Source organism: Phoca vitulina, unplaced genomic scaffold (genome assembly GCF_004348235.1).
Source record: "Phoca vitulina isolate PV1807 unplaced genomic scaffold, GSC_HSeal_1.0 scaffold18, whole genome shotgun sequence".
In the NCBI taxonomy this organism is placed as follows: Eukaryota; Metazoa; Chordata; class Mammalia; order Carnivora; family Phocidae; genus Phoca; species Phoca vitulina.
The window spans coordinates 34,229,899-34,245,932 of NW_022589721.1; the positions used below are offsets into that span (position 1 = coordinate 34,229,899).

A 16,034-nucleotide genomic window follows, 5' to 3' on the forward strand; every position below is an offset into this window, starting at 1 on the left:
GGCTTCCTGCTGAGCAGGGAGCCCGATGCGGGGCTCGATCCCAGGACGCTGAGATCATGACCTGAGCCGAAGGCAGACGCTTAACGACTGAGCCACCCAGGCATCCCTGATCATTTAAGTCTTGATACAGAATCAACCATTTTCTCTAGATCTTCCAGTTTACATTCATAATGCTTCCTGAGTCTGTAGAATCTCCCCGTGGCTTGCTTAATCCTCTTTTTCCTTAACATGGTGTATTTGTATCTTCCCTCTGAGACAGCCGCTACTCACGGTCACCCCAAACACATTCTTGTCTTCCCAGCTGACAGGAAGGAATCAGGGGGAATGTTGTGCTTTCCTCTCTGACACTTCTTTTCTCTTTTTCCTCCCTGAAACACAGAAATGAGGCCTGAGGAGAAGTAACCGGTCTCTATTACGAGGTGGGAAGCACAGGACAGGAGCCTGGGAGTGGGTACCCTGGGGCCACACGGCCTCCACCACCCACTTCTAAATGGTGGCCTGGGGACAAATAATAAACATCTCACTCCCTGTGGCTAAATTAGCCCCCAATGCCAACGCCTGGGCACAACATACAGACTCACTGCCCGGACGTCTGTAGGACACGGTGATCTACGGAGGTCCCCACAGGCCTTCTGCCAGGGACTGATCTGCACCCAGAGTCCGGATCTCATGCAGTCAGAGGCCAGTCCTAGTTGATACCATCTCTTTTTTCACTCTCAAGGATTTATCAACTTTGTTTTTTCCCACTCAGCTTTTTTGCTATGTGACTGATGCCAACTTTTAATCTTTAGTAATTTCCTCTTTGTACTTTCTTTTGATTTGGTGAAATTGTCATATATACACATATATGTATACACACACCTATGTATAGGCAGTAAACTCATCTAAGTTTACAGAATTGCCTTTGGTTTATTCCATACGTCTTATATAATGTTATTTACTTTCTAGTTATGTTTTAGGTATAGTTTGTGTTTCTTTCAATTCAAACCTTATTTTAGAAATATCTTCTCACTTCCAAATGGTTATATTTTCTGTTGCCAATTTCTAAACATTCACTCTCTAAAAAACAAGCTTTGGGATGGCTTTATTATTGAAGGTGCCCAGGTTCACCAACCACATAGTTCTGCAAGAACTGTTTAGCAAAGCAGCAACCTCCCCCAGCCCGGCTGCCCCTCCCCAGGGGCAACCCCCTGTGACTCCTGGAGTTGGTGGGTTGTGGTATTGAATCCCACAGTTCTGAACAACATGCTTCTGCTTGTGGAGCACTGTTTCCTAATTTCGGGGTCACTCATTGACAGCCTCAGGAGGATGACGTGTCAGCATCTCTCCATCTCTCCCCTCCACTTGCCCTGTCTCCCTCCACCTTCACCTCTCCCCTCCTCCTAATAGAATCAAGTGATAATTGCCCTGAGGTCAAGATGCCAGGAGGACATCTGATTACATTATTACGGCTATGAAAAGGAATGCACAGCTGAGTCAGGTACTATTCTGTGATTACTTTTTATTTTCCCTGTCTTGTTTTGTTACTACTGTTGGGTCAGATGTTGTGTCCAGGGCAGGCCAGGAAGCTTAGCTTACAGGGTTTAGCTCCGCGGGCTGCAGGCCTCCGCGTGCATGTGGCAGGCGAGCGAGCCCGTGGCTCAGCACCGTGACACCGCAGGGACCCAGGCCGGTGGTTAGGATGGGAAGGCTGGAACTTCGGACGAACCTGATGAACATTGGCATGGTTACTGCTTATGCACTGCTGTTTCTGCCCCTACAAAAGGTGTGTCGTTGGGTGAGGCGAGCCCCGCAGGAAATCTGAGTGTGTTCCGGAGCCACCCGGGACCCAGGGAAGTTATGGAGGGACCCGCGTGGAGGTCCATTGCTGGGACAGCCCTGCAGGGAGCGCAGGCTCTGGACAGAGTCTGATTCTGGAAGCAGGCCAGTTCTGCTGGCCAGGCTGGTCCTGGAGGCCAGGTTGGTTCTACAAGTTGTTTGTGGAAGACGATTCTGCAAGCAGATTGCCGGGTCGGAAGCAAGGTTCTGGAAGCGAGTTCTGCCGGCGTGACAGTGGACCGCGCAGACGACACCCGGCCTGGGTCAGGGCCGAGCCTGCGTCTGCGAGCGAAGAGAGCGGGCACTGACGAAGGACTCGCACCAGCGCTCGCTCTAACACACCCGTTAAAAACCCCATTGCGAACATTGGACAAGCTCCTGGGAGGGCCCTGTTGCCTGGGGGGGGGGGGGACCCAACGGCGCGGTGCAAGCTCGTGGAGTCGGCTCACGGAGCCGAGCACGCAAGCGCCGGGAAGGTCGGGCTGGCTGCGTTTGGGAGTTGCTTTTTTCCTTTTTCTCTAACTTTCTTTTTTCTGTAACTTTTCCGCACGCTGAGCGGACGCCGCGGCGCATGCGCAGTCTGCGCCCCGCCCGGCCGCGCGGCGTCGGGCCGGGCGGTTGCCAGGGACGACCGCATTCCCTTGGGACTCCTCGGTCGCGTGGGCGGGGCCTGGCCGACCCAAGCCCGCCTTCCTCGCGCTCTGGTTGGCTTTGGCTGCTGTTCGTTGGAGCCGTCGCGGCCGCCGATTGGGCAAAGACAAGTTTCGCACGCTCGGCTCGGCGCCACGCCCCTTCAGCCGGCCCGCGGCCGCCACCCGGGAGAGAACAGCGGGGGACCCGGCGCGGCGCCCGGGAGGGACCTGCGTCGGCCTCGGCTTCCAGGCGGGCACGGCCCGAGCGGCGGGCGGCGATGATCCCCGAGGAGAGGCCGGACGGCCCGGGAGCCGGCGAGGAGAGCGCGAGGCTGCAGGAGGCAGGCAGCGTTCGCCAGGTGGGCGCGTCCGCGGGGGCGGGGGTCTCCGGGAGGAGGGGTCCGGGACCCCCAGCCAGCTTTTGCCCGCCACCTGCCGCTGGCGGGCGCGGGACTGCGGAGTCGGCGCTGGCTTCTCAGGTCTAAGCGCGCGGCAAGACTTCTGGCAGCCCCCCGCTTCACTCGCCCCTACAGGCAAGCCGGGCTTACCTCTGGGGAAACTGAGGCTCGGTGCAGAGCCGACCCCGCGTTGCGTGCCTGTGCTGGGCTTCTCTCTTGCGGGTTTGGGGCTCATCCTGTGCCGCCCAGGAATGGGTGGGAGCGCAAGTATAGCTCCGTTTTCTCCGCCGCTCCGGGGGGCGCTCCGGGGCCCCGTTCTAGGGCAGGTGTTGGCCTCTGGTGTGTGACAGCCCGTGGCCCTCGTGCTGGTTCCCGGAGCCCGTCATTCCTCTTTTCCCAGCTTTTCCCTCCCTGTCCCCAGGGCTACTCAGTTTTGCCCTGGGCACCTGGCTCTGTATTTGATGAAACTTTCCGCCGCAGGCAGGCAGCTGGAGCCTCCCGGGAACAGGAAATGGCTGCAGGACTTCACAGCTGGGCAGTTTGTCCTTTTTTCACTCCCCACGCACCTCCTCCCCCTCTGAGGTCCCTAACCCTGGGGCGCCGACTAGGACTGTGGACCATTTCCAGGAGTACTGGGGAGGCTCTGCATAGGGCGGGTGGAGGTGGAGACCTGGGGAGTCTGTGCTGGGAAGGAGGGGGCTGCCCCTCTCTGCAGCCTGGAGCTTAGGCGTTCCCTGGGGGTCACCAAGAGGCCAACCCCGTGTTCATACCAGGCCCACGAGGGGTGCTACAGGGTTCAGAGTAGCTTCTGGCTCGGAGACTGCAGGTCTCCCCCTTCCAGCACATCTCTCCAGGAGCACTGGACATCGGAGACCAGGTGAACGGTGTTGATGAAGACAGCCCTGCTTAGCTGATGTTCTCTGCCCAGCACATGGACCACCCCCCTCCCCGGGCAGATGGACATGGCTGCTGGCCCAGAGCCTGCTGGAGCTTTGCAGTTGGACCTCCGGAAGGGAGAGACGTAGCTTCGGCTGTGGCCTGCTCCTCCCTCCCCGGGTTCTCAGGCCTCCTGGAGGGGACGCTGCCCAGGGAGGTCTTCCCTGATTGATCTCTCTTGAGAACGCTGGAGTTTGGGGGAGATGTTGAGTCATAATCGAAGGTGGCCATGCGCCAGGAGCCTTCAGTGTGGGAGGGTGTGAGGCCTTCTTTAAGGTGCCCTCTTCGAGGGACTGGGACAAGATCTAGCCCCCAAAGGGTCTGAAACTTCCCTGTGCCTGAGAGTGGTGGGGGGGCTCGCCAAGGAAAATAGGCCACATTTCCTCCAATATGTGGAAGATGGTGGACCCTGCAGGAGGCTGGCCTCAGCACTGTGTGAGGACGACTTCCTGTCCCTGCATCAGGACAGGGACGCACTGGCCTCATCCCCACTGTGCTCAGGGGCCGCGTGACCATCTTTGGGGATGTTGCCCAGGGAAGGTGCATTCTGAGAAGTTCTTCCTGGCTCCAGGGCTGGTGACTGTCCCAAACAGAAGGTCCCTAAATGGCCAGGAGGAGGCGTGGGGGCCTGGGGCCCGAGAGCTGCTCCAGCTCCCGGGCCTTGTTCCTACCGAAGCCCCTCACCTCCCCTGGCTGGAGCCTCCAGTCACCCGTCTGCAGCCTCACTGTGGCCAGGGGCCCTCCCATCTCTGCTTTCACTGCCACATGGCTCTCCTACCCCGGGGCCCCGAGATGTGGGCAGCTAGCAGGATTGCCCCATATAATGAGGAACCATGGCTGAGGTGGGCAGTGGGCAGTCAGAGGGCCTGACCTGCTGCCTATGAGCTGAGCGGCCCTGGGCCTATGGTTTGAGCATTTGCCCAAAGGGACCCCACAAGTAAATAGCTAGCTGGGATGGAGTCCATCCCAGGGTCAACGTGGGCCGAGCACCCCAGAACCTCCAGCACCCTGTAGGCAGGCCCCTTTCCGTTAGCACCTTGGCAAAAGCTGGGCTAGGTCATCCCCGCATGGCCATGCCTAAGCTCATGCTAGAATTGTGTGGGTTGAGTGGATTATGGGGGCTATGGAATGAAATTCAAAAGTGCAGAAGGGGGGTGTCTGGGTGACTCAGTTGCTTAAGCGCCCAACTCTTGATTTCAGCTCAGGTCATGATCTCAGGGTCGTGAGATCAAGTCCTGCTTCAGGCTCTGCACTCAGCAGGGAGTCTGCTTGAGAGTCTCTCTCCCTTCCTCTGCCCCTTCCCCCCCACCATGCGTGCATCCAAGCACTCTCTTTCTCTCTCTCTCAAATAAATATTTTTAAAAAAGATTTTACTTGAGAGGGAGAGCATGTGCACAAGCCGGGGGAGCAGCAGAGGGAGAGGGAGAAGCAGGTTCTCCACTGAGCAGGGAGCCCGACGTGGGGCTCGATCCCAGGACCCTGGGATCGTGACCTGAGCCAAAGGCAGACACTTCACCAACTGAGCCACCCAGGTGTCCCAATAAATAAATCTTTTTAAAAAAAGTGCAGAAGGTTGTGTGGTGAGCAGTTGGCCACCTCCTGCCTGGGCTCCCAGAGCCCCACAGAATGGGGGCCACAGTCCCAGCCATGGCCCCACCTGCTATGCTCTTCCTGGCCGTACTCCCCTCCTGTGCTCGCGCACCCAGCCAGGCCTGAGCCGCCCCGCTGCTCTCTGTGGAGCTGGCTCAGGTTCCACTGTGGGGACCGCGCCTTCCCCACCCGCGAGAGTCTCCTGGCACTTGGGAGCTGTTGGCAGAGGCCTGGCCTGGGCCCTGTGACCTGCAGCCTCTCCACAGGGCTCTGACCCCCTGGCCCAGACACCACGTGGCCGCCCGCAGAGCCGCAGGGCCCGGGTCCACCAGCAGATCACCAAGGAGCTGCGGATGCGAACGGGTGCCGAGAACCTCTATAGGTGAGTGCCGGTGGCCACCCCCATCCCTCAGGAGAGTGGTGCCACTGTCCCCTGAGGCCCTCTGCAAGCCCGGCCCATGCTGTGACCCAGGTCGGTGCCTGTTCTTGTGGTCTGGTTTGGGAGAGGGACACGTGAGCGGGTGACAGTGGCCATTGCAGGCTCCCAGGAGGAGGGGCTGGGCCTCTCACCGGGCTCTGGGGCAGCGGTCAACTGAAACCCTCACAGACCACCCGGGCTCCTGCCTTGGTGGACCTCACTGGCAGGGGGCAGCTCAGGGTCAGCCAAGGGCCATGTGGGGCTGGAGGGGGCTGGTGTGCGGTGTGGGAGCCTCTGATTTCTTTGTGGTGACCTGCAGGCACCGTTTAGGCTGAGCTGTGACAGGTGTCTCAAGATTGGGGACCCGGGAATGTGTCCTCCGGGCTGAAGGGATGCCTCTGCATTAGAACAGTGAGCTGCACATCTGCTCAGACCTGCACCCGTGTCTCCATGAGCCCACTCCGTGGGTGAGGCCAGGAAGATGTCCGACCTGTCAGAGCCCCAGCCACTGTGTGCAGAGCCAGCCGACGGGTTCTGGGAGGGGGGTCTGCTGGGCCCAAGGGGCTCCTCCGTTTCCTTAGCCATCCTGCATCCCTGTCCAGCCCATCCCTGCTCTCAGCCTGGCCTTCCTGGGGACCCATCGCCCCTTCTGTCAGGTGCCCAGATGTAGGCACAGAGAGGGTCTGACCCCCACCTTTCCAGGAAAGCTGGTTTTGTGTTGCTCTGGAGGCCTGCGTCCAGGGAGAGCGGTGGTGGGAGGCGGGCGACTGTGGCCTGGAAGGTCCGGGTCTGGGTGGATGTGCCCGGGGCCAGAGGCACCGTCGGTATGCGTGGACGGGAATCGACACCGACTGTCGGGGACTCAGGGGAGAAGAGGGACGTCATGGGGTGGGCCCTGGACCCCAGTGCTGCCCCCCACGGGGGCTGGGCCTGTGAGCACAGCATGCTGGGAGGGGCCTCTGGAGCCCAGGCCAGGCCAAGGGCTGTGGCGAGGCCCAGGTGCGTGCAGTCTGCCTGCAGAGCTGGCCTTCAGCTCATCTCGGCCTCCCCCAGAGCCACGAGCAATGCCTGGGTCAGGGCGACAGTGGCCCTGGAGCTGAGCTACGTCAACTCCAGCCTGCAGTTGCTGAAGGAGGAGCTGGAGGAGCTCAACGGCAGCAGCGTGGAGGCTGACCGGCCCGAGGGGTGCGTGTGCGCGTGGGACCGTGGAAGCCGGGTCAGAGGCTGAGTGGGTGCACGCATGTGAGGACACCATCCGGAGCAGCGTCTGTGTGCTGTGGGCTGTGTGTGCAAGACGCGTATCCGAGTCGGAGGAAAGGGGTTACGTGTAGGTGGGGAAGTAGGGAGTGGCCCTGGGGACAGCAGGGTCCAACCTCAGAGTCTGGGCTCCGTGGCTCTGGTTCCAGCGAAGGTATCACTGTCCCTATGATCCCCCTGGGGCTGAAGGAGACCAAGGAGCTGGACTGGTCCACACCGCTGAAGGTAAGTGCTGACCTATGACCCTGGGGTCACACCCTGCCCTGGGGTCTGCAGGGATCTTGGAGGCTTCCCGGTCCAGCCATTTCATTGAACAGATGAGGAAAGGGGCCCAGAGGGAGGAAGAGCCTGCCCGGCTGTAGGAGCTTCTGGTTGGGTGGACTTTGGAGAAGAGCCCCCACCGTGGGGTAGGCTGGCAGAGCTGGTCATCCTGCTGGAAGCCTGAGGTGGCGACAGGGTTCCCAGGGTTCCCTGACCCTCGCTCTGAGAATCCCACCGGCTGGGGGCCCCTGCAGTGCTGCGGACATCTCCGTGGGGTTCGTGCGCTAGGCTGCCTGGGGACGGCTGCCCGGCAGGCACCTCGCCTGTCAGGTGGCAGAGAGCACCTGCTTTACAGGGGTTAGGGGGGCTTCTGCACCCCTGAACCCCACGTCTGCGGGGCAGGGACCCCCCAACCCCACCCCACACCAGTCCTTAGCCCTTCTCCAGGGGCCCGGGGCTTCCCTTCCGGTACCGTCTTTGCCCGCGTGGGGCTGGGTGACCAGAGCAGGCCGGCGCCTGCCCCTCCCCCAACCAGGAGCTGATCTCTGGGCACTTTGGAGAGGACAGTGCCTCCTACGAGGCCGAAATCAAGGAGCTGGGAGACCTGCGGCAGGTGGGTGGACTCCCCTCCCCTCCCCTCCCCTCCCCTCCCCTCCCTGCCCTGCCGCACCTGGGAGACCAGCCACTCCCAGTTCACAAATAAGGGCAACCGAGGCTCAGTCAGGAACAGAGCATAGGCCTTCGGAGGGCGGGAGGCCCCACCTGGGGCAGCTCTGGGGACAGCGGAGAGACGGGCACACACGCGGGGCACGCGACGGCTCTGTGCACGCTAGGGAAGCTCCGTCCTCACCACCTTCTGCGGGCCCTTTGGGAACGGCTGCTGTGGGCCGATCCCCTCCCAGGGGCCCTGCCTGGGCCTCTCCCTGTGCTCTTCACAGGCTCTGTGCCCAGGATGGGGCCCACGACAGCCCCAGAGACGGCCGATGTGCGTCAGCGTGACCTTGTCCCCCCCAGACCCTGGAGCGCTCCCGTGGGGCTCTGACGTCCGAGGGGGTTCCCTGAGGGGGGTGTGTGCGTGCCATGGGCTGGGCCTGGGGTGCTGGGGCCCAGCTGGTGCCTACCCTGCAGGCCATTCGGACCCCCAGCCGGAGTGAGGCGGGCCTGGAGCTGCTCATGGCCTACTACACCCAGCTCTGCTTCCTGGACGCGCGCTTCGTCGCCCCTCCCGGGAACCTCGGGCTACTCTTCCACTGGTAGGGGGGTCCGTGGTTCCACCCACAGCTCCCCAGAGCCCTTTCTGAGACTCCCGGCTGCTTGCTGTGGGAGCGCCACCCAGCCTAACCCAACCCACAGGTACGACTCGCTCACGGGCGTCCCGGCCCAGCAGCGGGCCCTGGCCTTCGAGAAGGGCAGTGTGCTTTTCAACATCGGGGCCCTCCACACCCAGATCGGGGCTCGCCAGGACCGCTCCTGCCCCGAGGGCACCAGGCGCGCCGTCGAGGCCTTTCAGAAGGCTGCTGGTGAGGGCCGCCCAGACCCCACAGCCGTAGTTAGGGTGCATGCATCTGCATGTCTGGGGCCAGAGCTGGAGCGGGACCGGTGGGATGGCTCCCAGTGTGAGGGGATCCCCCTTCCTGGGGGATGCGGGACTGTGGGGGTGCGGCCGGGCCGCCCTGCCCACCTGCTGTGAGCGCCCCTCCGCAGGGGCCTTCAGCCTCCTGAGGGAGAACTTTTCCCGAGCACCCAGCCCTGACATGAGCCCGGCCTCGCTCTCCATGCTGGAGGGACTCATGACTGCCCAGGCCCAAGAGTGCATCTTTGAGGGTCTCTTGCTGCCGTCTCCTGAAGCCCCCCAGGATTGCCTGGCCCAGCTACGCCTGGCTCAGGAGGCAGCCCAGGTGAGGACAGGGAGCGCTTGTCCCACGGGAGACCTGGCCAAGCCGTGGTGGCTGGGTGAGCAGGAGGGCCTGGATCGGAGGTCCACGCAGGGAGGGGTGGGGTGCAGTGGCTGGGTCTCCTGGTAGTTCTCAAAGCCAGCTGTTGTCCTGGTCTCTGGGGCTGGTCCTGAGCCCTTGCCACTGGGGCAGCACCAATCAGAGCAGAAACTGGGGCCCAGAGCCCTGAGCTTGGCTCAGCGCAGGGTGTGGGGCGGGGCCCCTGGGCCTTGGGTCGGGGCAGGTAGAGGCCAGGCCCCAGGGTGGGGAAGGGCAGGGGCTGAGGCTGCTGGGCTCCTCCTGGAGACCTCAGTGTCCCACCACGTGCGCTGGCAGGTGGCAGCTGAGTACAAGCAGGTGCACCGGACCATGACCCAGCCACCTGTCCGAGACTACGTGCCCTTCCCCTGGACCACCCTGGTGCACGTCAAGGCGGAGTACTTCTGTGCCCTGGCCCACTACCACGCGGCCGTGGCCCTCTGCGACAGCCCCCGTGAGTGCCCTGGCCCGCCCGTCTGCGTGCTGGCACAGGCCCTGGCGTGGAGGGGCTCACGGCCCTCTCTGACCCCAGCAGCAGCCGAGGAGGACTTCCCAGTGCTGCCGCAGGCCTTCCTTGGGCCCCCGGCCACGTTGGAGCCGTGGGGCGCAGTGCTGCCTCAGGGGCAGGAGGAGCGCAGGAATCTGGGTGAGGCGGCCTCATGGGGAGGGTGCCTGCTGAGGGGGACGGAGCGCCCCATCCTTCGCAGGGCGGTGGCCTGGGCGTGTGCGGGCGCTCACGGGATGCAGCCCTTCCCTGGCCCAGCCTTCCACACGTGGCCGCTCCTCGTAGCGCGGCCAGCAGGCCCTCAGGGTGGCCCCAGAAGCCCTCACCTGTGCAGGGGTGGGGGAAGCTGGGGTTTGGCCCGGGCCAGGTGGGCTGAGGGCCGTGCGCCCCACGAAGCCCAGGCCGCCGTGTCCCCGCTCCGTCCCGCGCAGGCAAGGCCCACCTGAAGCGCAGCATCCTGGGCCAGGAGGAGGCGCTGCGGCTGCACGCCGTGTGCCGGGCCCTGCGCAGCGTGGACCTGCTGCAAGCCGTGCTGGCCCAGGCGCTGCGGCGCTCGCTCGCCAAGTACTCGGAGCTCGACCGCGAGGACGACTTCCTGGAGACCGCCGAGGCTCCCGACATCCGGCGTGAGCTGCCCGGCCCCTCGGGACGCGTGTGTCCAGCCTGCGGGCGTCCGTGGGCTGAGGCCCTGTCGCTGCCCTTAAAGCCCGTGGAGCCGTGGGCCTTGAAGGAGCCGAGCCCCGGGGAGGAGCCCAGAGGGCCTGCTCCCTTGCTGTTCCCTGTCTCGCCATCCCTGAGGCCGGTTCCCGCCCCGGGAGGCTGCCAGCCATGACCTGGGAGGCAGATTTCCACAGGCCAGCCACCCGGCATCCCCTGCTTTGCAGGAGCTGGCAGGCGCGGCTGGAGAGGGGGCCCCCCCGGGGTGGGGGGCGCACCCAGGCCCCAGAGGGCTGCAGGGGGGCCGGTGTGCATCGAGCAGGCTGTTCCTTGGGCCACACACTCTGCTCTGGCTGACCCAGGTCCTGGCTGCATCTGGGGGCCTGAGCATCCGTGAGCCTCAGGCTTAGCTCTGTCCTCCCTTTACCTTTGTCCTTTCAGCTAAAACACAGCAGAAGCCCCAGATCAGGGCGCCCAGCTTCTCCAGGGTGAAGGTGACCGATATCTTCCAGCGGCTGGTGAGCAGCCCCTGCCCAGGTCACCCTCCCCACCTCAGCACAGGTGGGCTGAGGCAGGTGGCTCAGCCCTGCCCAGTCCCTTTGTGGCACCTGGTTTCTGACCCCGGGGGGAGGTGCTGTGGCCGCCCGGCGGCAGCTGACCCCCCTTCGTCCCCCCCCCCCCAGGGGCCCCTGTCAGTGTTTTCGGCCAAGAACCACTGGCGGCTGGCCGGGCCTGTGCGTGTGACCCGCGGAGAGGCCGGCTTTGGGCTCACGCTGCGCGGAGACGCGCCTGTCCTCGTTGCTGCTGTCATCCCCGGGGGCCCGGCCGCGGTAAGGCCCCTGCCCCACCCCGGGCAGCTTTCATGAAGGGGGCAGCGGGGCCCCTGGGCAGAGGTGGCGGGTGCCCGCACGGGACTCCCAGACCTCCCCTGTCTCCCTGCAGGCAGCCGGCCTGCAGGAGGGCGACTACATCGTGTCCCTGAACGGGCAGCCCTGCAAGTGGTGGAGGCACGCCGAGGTGGTGGCGCAGCTGAAGGGCGTGGGTACCGAGGGTGTGAGCCTGCAGGTGGTCACGCTGCTGCCCAGGCCGGAGCCCCCTGGCACGGTGAGCCTGCGGGGCCCCAACATCCCCAGATGCCCAGAGGGCGTGGGGAAGAGGAGGCTGCATGCACCTGGGCGACCCCGCAGGGGTGGCTTCCTGGGTGGCAGCGCCTGCCCCGTGGCCCCCCCGCCCTGGCAGCGGCCCCTGCCCTCCGCGGGCCTCTGTGTGCCCACGCCCCTGGGCGCTTGGGGTCGAGGAGCTGCTGCAAGAGCTGTTTCGTGGCCGTCACCCACCCCGACGTGGCACCCAGTCCTCACGGGACCCCCGGCTCGCCCCTGACGGGCCAGCCACCACCTCCCTGCTCACTCCCCGGCTGGCCACGGGCGGGCCGGGCCAGGGGTGCTGACTGACTCCTTTCTGTCCCGGCTGCAGGGGCACCACCGGCCGGCCCTGGGAGGGCTTCTGAGGATCCAGAAGGAGTGGGGGTGGGGGCCACCAGCTCCTGCACAAGCCAGCCCCAGGCGCTTCCTTGGCTGGAGCCGCAAGGCCAAGAGGGGCAAGACCACAGGGAGGCTGTCCCCTCAGCCCTGAGCTGCGTGCCACCCTCCCCCTCTGGGAGCCCAGCGCCCCCACACCCCCAGGACGTCCTCCTCTGTCCTGAGGCACTCTCAGGCCAGTTGGCTGCCCCCCCCAGTGCCCAGAGCTGCCCATTAAAGACCACGTCACATGAGGTGTGTGTGAGCCCAGTGCTGCGGCCGGGCGCTGTAGCCACACACGGGAAGTGGCACAGGTGCTCTGGGCACCGAGTCCCAGCTGCCGGAATGCTGCCTCGGGGCTGCCCGGGCCTCACACACGCCCCAAGTGCCCACCTGGGGAGGGCAGCCCCCCAGCTGAAGGGGCAGGGTCGGGTAGTATGTGGGCAGTGGGCCCCTGCTGCCCACACCCCCCTCACCCCGTCCCCCTGCCCCTGAACAGACCACACCCTGGCCACACCCCTCCTCAGGGCCTGCCCGCCCCAAGCCACGCTGGGCCCTCCACTGGCCCTCCACTGGCCCAGCCCTCCCGGCACCCCAGGGGCCAGACGGGGCTCTGGGGTGCCTACCACACCCGCCCCGCCTGCCCTCTGGGCAGTGTCCCAGCCAGGCCCACCCCCGCCACGCCTTTTGCTGTCACCTCTGCTTCAGTTCTTGCGGTCCCCCCATCCCGCCTGACTCCCAGCCCCGCGGCTGCTGTCCAGGCCTCCTCCGTGCTGCCCGCCAGGCCTGGCCCCCCGCACCCCCCTCAGTTCGCCCGGGCGGGGCCCTGGGTCTGCAGAGGGCTGGGGGCGCGGGGGTGGGCAGGGGAGAAGCCCCGGGGAGCGGCGGGCGGGGCTGGGGGCCGGGCGTGCCGGGAGTCCGCGTGGCCACCAGGGGGCGGTGCTGCCCGCGCCAGCGGCGGCTGGAGGCAGCATTTGGGGGCGGGGGGAGGGTCGGCCGCAGGCGAGGGAGAGCGCGGAAGCCCACCTGCGAGCCGGGGCCCCACCTCTCCTTGCACACTCGTCCCGTCCCCTGTGCGGGAGCAGTGCTGGGCTGGTCCCCGCCGTCCCGCCGCGGTGTTCACCGCAGGGTGGGCTGAGTAGGGGTGGCGCGGACCCCGGGCGCCGGGGAGGGCAGCCTTCTGGAGGAGGACAGGGCTCCCCGCCTGCCCGAGCCAGGGCCGAGGGCGGCCAGGTGCGTCCCTTCCGACCCGCCTGCCCCTCCTGGGAGAACGCCCCTCTCAGCAGAACCAGCCAAGGTCACCTCAGCACTTACTAACTCGATTAATAAAACTGTGCGTCACGGAGGCCATTAGCTGCTAATCAGGGATGACGGGGCTGGCAGGTCTCGTCCAGGAGGGAGCTGCGACTCCCGTACCTCTGGCGGCCAGTCTGGACCCAAGAGGGGCACGTGGGCTGGGGCCAGAAGCTGCCGCCCGTCTCACCCGGCTGGTGGGGAGGGGGCCCTTGGCAGAGACCGCACGGCCCCGGGCCACAGCCCATGGTGCCCGCCCTCGGCCTCCAGCCCCTGTGCCTGGGGCTCCTCACAGCTGGGGCCGCTGGGGCTGGGACCAGGCTCCCTCTCCTGAAGAGGGGTCAGGGCAGCCCGCACTTAGAGCTCCTCAGTGGGGTCTCCGAGGCCCCGCTGCCAAGGTGCTGCCCCCTGGGTTGGGTGCTCCTAGGGTCAAGTTCTGGGCTGCAGGAGGCACTGCTGGGCCCACGCTTCACCCCAGGCCGGGCAGGGACGGACATCAAGTGGAGTCTCACCTCTCCCGGCCCCGGCCCCAGCTGCGACAGACCCCTTTTCCAGAGAGGGAAGTACGTGGTGAGCAATGCAGGGCCAGCTGGGGGGCTCAGCCCGCACGCCCCGGCCACGTGAGAAGCCTGCCGGTGTCTTTCTGCACTCTGACAAGGGGTGTCACCCTGCATCCACCCACACCTCGGCAGGCAGGAACCGACCACCCTGTCCCCCCCGCCAGTATTTCCCCAGGCCACCCAGGCAGCTGAGCCAGAAGCAAGTGGAACCCCAGGCCAGCTCTAGGAGCCCTTGGGAATGAGGTCAAGGACCGAGCAGAATCCACAGCTCTGCCCCCGTGGTCAGTCCTGGCCCGCACGCCACCCGGGTGGCTTTGGCAGGGACACAGAGGGTGAGCTCTCGGCAAGCCTGCCTGAGAACGAGGCAGCTCAGCAGCAGCACACGAGGCCCTGGGGCTGTCCGGGGCTGCTGGCGGCGGGGTCACGTGCAGGAGAGCCCGCCTTAACCAAGGCCCTTCTCAGACGGAGCGGCTGTCCGCACGCCCATAGGTGTGCCTGCCCGGCCATCCGCTCTGCTCCGCGGTGTGTGGGGAGCCCACCCGCCCCACGCATGCCCCTGCCTGTGCTCTCTGGCCTTCTCGGTCCTGCTGGAACCTTCTCGGCCTTCCTCAGCTATGGCCACACCTCATGGTGCGGGCTCTAGCCCCGCTTTCTGGCTCAACTACGTCACCTACGTCTGTGTCACAGATGGGCCACGGGCAGGGACCACGCCATCTCTTCTACAAGTTCCATGAATACCTGGGAAGATTCAGGGACCTGGTGGGAGTGTCCCACATGTGTGCCCCGGGGAGGGATCAGCACCCCGCCTCTCTCCCGGGCACCCAGAGCAGGGCGTGTGGGCGCGGACGGCCCCGTGTGCCCACGCAGGGACATCTCATTTCCCAGAGTGGTCCCCGCAGGCAGGGAGGTCGGGGGTGAGTGCGCGCTGTGATCCTTTTTGCTTTGCCAACAGAAAACTGCCGAGAGGGGGAAAGGCAAACTCCGTTTTGCTTGGGTCAGCAGTGAGCCTCGCAGAGATTAATGTGAGGAGAGGCACGGCGGCAGGGAGCCCTGGCTGCGTGGGAGGTGCGGGCTGGGATGGCACAGGGGCGGGGCGGGGCCCACCGTCCACACCAGAGAGCTGGGGGCGGAGGGCGAGGGCCGCAGGGTGGGGGACCCGTTCCCTCTGCTCCCCTGTCCCTCCCCACTCACTCTCCTCCATGACCCAGCTCACCCCACCCCCACCGCCTCAGCTTGGGCGCCTCCGTGGCAGCCTCAGTGGGTCCCCCCTCCCCTCAGAGGTGGGGTTGGCCCGGGAGCCTCCGAAGCTGGGCCTGGATCAGTGCCACACCCCAGCCAGAAGGAAGCCAGATAGAGGGTGGCCTCCCCACCCTCGCCCCATTGGACCCTGACCCCTGGGCTGAGGTCACGGGAGGCGGCACTTGGGGAGCCCACCATTGGTTCATAAGGTGGTGAGATGTTCTGAAAGCTGTGTGGGGACCAGCCCACCCCAGAAGTGGGGTGTGTGGGAGGTGGTAAGTGCGAGAAGCAGCAGGAGAGCCAAGTTCATGCAGCCCTGCCCAGGAGGCTGGGTAGAGGTCTGTGGCGCAGGTGGCCCCAAGGCCAGGAGGCGGGGCCCCAGAGTCAGCTCGTCCTTCCCTAGGGGCCTGAGCCCAGTGAGCCCAAGGCCGCTGCGCTGCCCCAGGCAGGGCCCTTGATGGAGAAGCTGCCCTCAGCCGAACTTGCTCCCTGACCGCAGTGACTCAAGAGTGACCCCCAAGAGAAATGTGCACCTGGAACCTGCGAACTTGTTTGGAAAAAGTCTTTGCAGTGTAATTGAGTAAAGGATCTGCAGATGAGTTCATCCCGATGACGCAGACGGGCCCTAAGCCCCGGGACACGTGTCCCATGGGAGGCAGAAGGGGGGAACCGTGTGGAGTTGGGGGCAGAGGCTGCGGCCCCCAGAAGCTGGAAGGGACAGGACCGTGGGGCCCGCAGACCCTGACTTCAGACTTCGGGCTCCAGAACTGGGGGGAACACATTTCTGCTGTTGTAAAGCCTCCAGGGTATGGTCATTTATTAGATCGGCCACAGGAAGCTGGGACAGCAACCTCACACACGTCCTCGCGCTTCCGAGCCTCGGTGCGTCCTTCTGTAGGATAGGACATGACCCACGTTGGGTGCTGGGCTCTGCCCAGGAGAAACACACCCCACACCTGGAATGCCCACCTACCCCGGGG

At 64.9% G+C, this 16,034-nt stretch overlaps 1 protein-coding gene across 7 annotated transcripts; it reads left to right on the forward strand.

Moving 5' to 3' along the window:
* Positions 1-2,628: 2,628 nt before the first annotated feature.
* Positions 2,629-12,199, forward strand: RHPN1 (rhophilin Rho GTPase binding protein 1). Of its 7 annotated transcripts, XM_032416088.1 has the most exons (15): positions 2,629-2,809; positions 5,641-5,756; positions 6,846-6,977; positions 7,199-7,274; positions 7,846-7,923; positions 8,439-8,563; positions 8,664-8,830; positions 9,015-9,208; positions 9,581-9,737; positions 9,816-9,929; positions 10,220-10,414; positions 10,887-10,963; positions 11,129-11,275; positions 11,388-11,549; positions 11,919-12,199. In XM_032416088.1, the coding sequence occupies exons 1-15, from the start codon at positions 2,729-2,731 to the stop codon at positions 12,075-12,077; spliced, it is 1,980 nt and encodes a 659-aa protein (XP_032271979.1). In that variant the 5' UTR covers positions 2,629-2,728; the 3' UTR covers positions 12,078-12,199. The 7 variants fall into 7 exon arrangements, with proteins under 7 accessions (XP_032271979.1, XP_032271973.1, XP_032271976.1 ...); XM_032416082.1 differs by having other exon boundaries at positions 9,581-9,929; XM_032416085.1 differs by having other exon boundaries at positions 6,909-6,977; positions 9,581-9,929.
* The last annotated feature ends 3,835 nt before the right edge of the window (positions 12,200-16,034 follow it).

Bases quoted from the DNA above. Each gene is read 5' to 3' on its own strand.
- RHPN1 (XM_032416081.1), top strand. From the start codon at position 6,619: ATGCGTGGACGGGAATCGACACCGACTGTCGGGGACTCAGGGGAGAAG. The intron at 8,564-8,663 runs GTAGGGGGGTCC...CCCAACCCACAG, and splicing joins CTCGGGCTACTCTTCCACTG to GTACGACTCGCTCACGGGCG. The intron at 9,930-10,219 runs GTGAGGCGGCCT...CGTCCCGCGCAG, and splicing joins GGAGGAGCGCAGGAATCTGG to GCAAGGCCCACCTGAAGCGC.